This window comes from Gracilinanus agilis, chromosome 1 (genome assembly GCF_016433145.1).
Source record: "Gracilinanus agilis isolate LMUSP501 chromosome 1, AgileGrace, whole genome shotgun sequence".
Classification (NCBI taxonomy): Eukaryota; Metazoa; Chordata; class Mammalia; order Didelphimorphia; family Didelphidae; genus Gracilinanus; species Gracilinanus agilis.
Genome location: NC_058130.1, coordinates 409,567,745 through 409,572,567, shown reverse-complemented (window position 1 = coordinate 409,572,567; position 4,823 = coordinate 409,567,745). Strand labels below are relative to the sequence as shown.

The 4,823-nt window shown below is 40.6% G+C and overlaps 1 protein-coding gene across 1 annotated transcript; it reads left to right on the top strand.

Annotated features, from left to right (window-relative positions):
• Positions 1-2,484: 2,484 nt before the first annotated feature.
• LOC123231554 (phosphoglycerate kinase 1-like) lies at positions 2,485-3,929 on the top strand. Its single transcript, XM_044657840.1, has one exon. The coding sequence runs from the start codon at positions 2,567-2,569 to the stop codon at positions 3,755-3,757; it is 1,191 nt and encodes a 396-aa protein (XP_044513775.1). The 5' UTR covers positions 2,485-2,566; the 3' UTR covers positions 3,758-3,929.
• The last annotated feature ends 894 nt before the right edge of the window (positions 3,930-4,823 follow it).

The following is a 4,823-nucleotide window of genomic DNA, read 5'->3' as shown; positions in this document are numbered from 1 at the left end:
GGACTTTATATGTCATCTAGTCCAACTTCCTCGATTTAAAGATGAGGAAACTGAGTCCCAGAGTGGTAAAATGGCTTACTCATAGTTAAGTATATCTCATCTGATTCCAAATCAAACACTCTTTCTACTGCATCAGACTATATAGTATTATAAAAATAGTTTCTGATTGGATCAAAAATATAAGCATAATTAGGTACCAAACTGTGACCTATCCCTAAATTAGCCAAAAATCTAAATTACTAAATGGTCTTCTCTTATGGACACAGAATTCTCAATTCGTTTTCAGCAGAGTCATTGTGCTATTTCAATTTTGGAACTTATGGATAAAAAAAAGGAGATTCAGCAAATCTATTCATTATGCCAAGTGGGACAAACTTTCATTTATTGTCTTTTAGCAAGCTTGCTTAACTAGTTCATCAGTTTATAGTGAACTATCAGAGGTTAACGAGTATAAAAGAATATATAGAAGAACAAAAGGTGTCCTTCATGTTCCCAAGTACAATTCCTCCCCTTCAATTCTCTTGTACCCCAAAACACCCATTTCCTCTTACAGGAACAAAAAAAGGGGACTTAGCACTTAGAACAGTAATAGCAAACCTTTTAGAGACCAAGTGCCCAAACTCTAACTATCTCACTACATGTGTGCCCCCCTGCCTTAACCCAATAGAATCCAGGCCTATGTACAGTAAAGGAGCAGGGATTATTTCCTTACTGTCTTCCTCTCTTTAATGCCTGGGTTCTGCATACATTGGTGACACAAGGCTCCTAAATAGTGTAGTTGAAAGAGTACTGCACCTGGAGTTAAGAAGGCAAATCTTGCTTCATAAATTTACTAGCTATATGTCTTTGGACAAATTATTGTCTTTTTCAGCCTCAGTTTCCTCATCTGCCAAAAGGGGAGGGTGATAATAATATCCCCTCCTCAAAAGATGTGTGAGGATCAAATGAGATAGTATACATAAGGTATTTTAAGAGTTATGTAAAAATTAGCTTTGATTATATTGTAGAGAAAAAAATACAGTGAAATACTATCCCTTTAAATGTACTGAATGATAAATTTTAGTGTCAGACTTCAGCCCAGCTCCTTCTGCAGGGGGTCAAAGATGAGAAAATAATTTTCTAGTCTAGTTGTTATTAGGGGCAGGACAAACAGTTGCCCCTGTGGCTCAAACTAGTTGATCAAATTAAGAAGGTTATATAGGTTAGGAGGGAGGAAGTATTGTATAATCATAAATGAACCCAATTACTAACTACAAGAAAATATCAAATCACCTAATTGACACTTCCAAGAGACTAAAGAATAGAAATGGTTGATCAAGAAAAGCTTAAAAAATTTTGGAATGAAGCAGATCATCAAAATGCTGCATTCTGATCTTTTCAGTTTTTGGGTTCCAGTCATATTTTAATCCATTTATCAGATTACTGGAGAAAAATTTCCAAATTCCCCAAATTCCAAATACTCTAATCTTTGCTTCATTCATCTGAAAGAAGAGATCCATGATGAAAGGAGCAAAGCAGCTTTAGGAACTCAGAGTTTAAAGAATGGAGAGAGCAGGTTTCCCCCCTTGTGTCTAGAGAAGCAATAGAATGAACATAGGAGCAGGAATAAGGTGATCCGGATTTCTGTCCTTTCTCTGTTACTGACTTGCAATATGATATTTGTCAGTCTTTAGGACATTATTCTTTCATATATATATATATATATATATATATATATATACACACACACACATATAAAATGAGGATTTGGTAATAAATAATGCTTAAAGTCTCTTCCAGCTATCAAATATGAGCCTGTTCCTTTCCCAGCTCCCTACTAAGTGAGATTCCACCTCCCCCCCACCACAGAAAATATCTCTCTGTACTTATATTACCCTGAAATTTTCTTTCCACACAGTCCAGTCTGATCATGAATTCTCCACCAGTTATGCCTTTTTCAGAATGCAGCACTTGGGGGTGCATAGGCAAGCAACATTATTGTGGAGTTCTATCCATAGACCATACCTGGTTTCGATTCTCCTGCTGGTCGTGATTTTCACAAAGTGATTCATCTTAATGACTTAGTAGACTTCCACCATTATGCTGATGGTACAAAAAGGCCAGTGGGTAATGTAAAAAGATCTGTAAGAAGCAACTAAAAAAGAGAGATCAATACTCTTTGTAAATGGCTGGCACACAACACTTTTTTGTGCTGAGTTGGTATAAAAAGAGCATTGTATCCTTAGGCATTGTGGTAAAGCTACCCCATAATTGGGATGAACAGCAATGGGGCCCAAGAAAAGTATACAGAAATACCTGATTTAGCAACAGATGTCTGACAACACTATCATACCATACAACACAAAATTGTAAATTAAAGGACCCCGGTCTTCAGAGAAGTCCCTAGCTCAGGCAGCCAGAGCTCCAGTCGCCGCCTTTGCCGCCGCCGCCGCCGCCGCCGCGGCAGCAGCATCCGCACCCACAGCCGCATTCTCAGCAGCCGCGTCTTGCTATCCTCGTTGCCAACATCTCCCTTTCCGACAAACTGACCTTGGACAAGGTGGACCTGAAGGGGAAAAGGGTCATCATGAGAGTGGATTTTAATGTTCCCATGAAGAACAAAGAGATAACCAACAATCAGAGAATCAAAGCTGCTCTTCCTAGCATCAACTACTGTTTGGATAATGGAGCCAAGTCTGTTGTTCTCATGAGCCACTTGGGCAGGCCTGATGGTATCCCTATGCCTGAGAAGTACTCTTTGGTGCCAGTGGCTGTGGAGCTCAAATCCTTGATGGGCAAAGATGTTCTGTTTCTGAAGGATTGTGTGGGTCCAGAAGTGGAGAAAGCCTGTGCTAACCCACCCAATGGTTCCATCATTTTGCTGGAGAATCTCCGCTTCCATGTAGAAGAAGAAGGGAAAGCCAAAGATGCTTCTGGGAACAAGATCAAAGTGGATCCAGCCAAAGTAGAAGCCTTCCAAGCTTCCCTTTCTAAGCTGGGGGATATCTATGTCAATGATGCTTTTGGTACTGCTCACCATGCCCACAGTTCCATGGTGGGAGTGAATCTGCCCCAGATAGCAAGTGGTTTCCTCATGAAGGAGCTGACTTATTTTGCCAAGGCCCTGGAGAGCCCAGAGAGGCCCTTCTTAGCCATCTTGGGCGGAGCTAAAGTGGCGGACAAGATCCAGCTGATCAACAATATGCTAGACAAAGTCAATGAAATAATCATTGGTGGTGGGATGGGTTTCACCTTCCTCAAGGTGCTCAACAACATAGAGATTGGAACTTCTCTTTTTGATGAAGAGGGGGCCAAGATCGTCAAAGACCTGATGGCCAAAGCTGAGAAGAACGGTGTCAAGATCACCTTGCCTGTTGACTTTGTCACAGCGGACAAGTTTGATGAGAATGCCAAGACTGGCCAAGCCACCTTGGCCTCTGGCATCTCTGCTGGATGGAAGGGTTTGGACTGTGGCCCTGAGAGCAGCAAGAAGTACGCAGAAGCTGTGGCCCGGGCCAAACAGATTGTGTGGAATGGACCTGTTGGAGTATTTGAATGGGAACCCTTTGCACGGGGAACCAAAGAGCTAATGAACAATGTGGTGGAGGCCACCAGCAGGGGCTGCATCACTATCATAGGTGGTGGGGATACTGCCACTTGCTGTGCCAAATGGAACACTGAGGACAAAGTCAGCCATGTGAGTACTGGGGGTGGTGCCAGTCCGGAGCTGCTGGAGGGCAAAATCCTCCCTGGGGTGGCTGCTCTGAGCAATGTCTAAAGGTTAGCACTTTCCTGTCTGCTGGTTTCTGTGTACAACCCATCAAACTTGACCCTGCAGTGCTTCCTTGTCCCTTTCTCCTTGGCATTAGGCAAGTTTCTCCCTCAAGACTCAACCAGGGGCCAGAAGATGGGCCAATGAGAGCCCCAGAAGCAACTCATCTCCTCTTGTTTCCTGGCTGTGCCTGTTGTCAAATCTCACTTGAACTTCCTTAGTGTGTCTAAAGTATTGTGATCTGTAGAGTAAAATATACGCACATATTTATATTTTGCCTTTAGAAAGAAAAAAGCTAAAGCCACTGTTAGCCGTACTCTATTGAAATAGTTTGTTCTATTCAGCTTTGTCAGCAGCTGTTTTTGTCATTACCCACATACAGTATGGAAACAAGAAGAAACTCCAGTTTGGGGTGGGGGAAGGTCGACCTGTTAAAATAAGCATTTCATAAAAGTGAAAAAAATTGTAAATTAAAAGTAAACCCCCTAAAAGGCTTTCAAGAAGGGAAATAGCTGTCACAAAGTTCATGCATTAAAATCCAAAGGAAATAACTCAGACAATACTTACTCTGTTTTACATAAATATCTTAAGAGCTGATTACTATTTTTAGGCTATAGAAGAATAAAAGTAGTAAATTAGAAGATGTAGGATCTCCAGTAGAGTTAGGCATACTGCCAATAACGAGTGACCATTGACATACAGAAAAAAAAGGAAAAACCAAAAGAAAGAGAGGAAAACAAAGAAATAGAAATCAAGAGTTCTCCATAATTCCATTAACCAGAAGTCTAATGCTGTCTAATAATACAGTTCCTACGATCTCCATTTTTATCAAACTGGCCCTCTAATTATTCCCCCTCCATAAATGTAAAAGTCCTAATTATGAATATAAGGATTTCTGTATATATGGAATAATCTTATTTTTCTCATTTTGCCACCTCACTTTTGTTAAATTGCAATGTATTACCTCTAACTCATGTACTTTCTTTATCTAGTTATTACTGATTTTTTCTCCTCTCTTGAATATACTTTATTTTTTTTTAACCCTTGTACTTCGGTGTATTGTCTCATAGGT

Bases quoted from the DNA above. Each gene is read 5' to 3' on its own strand.
- LOC123231554 (XM_044657840.1), top strand. From the start codon at position 2,567: ATGAGAGTGGATTTTAATGTTCCCATGAAGAACAAAGAGATAACCAAC.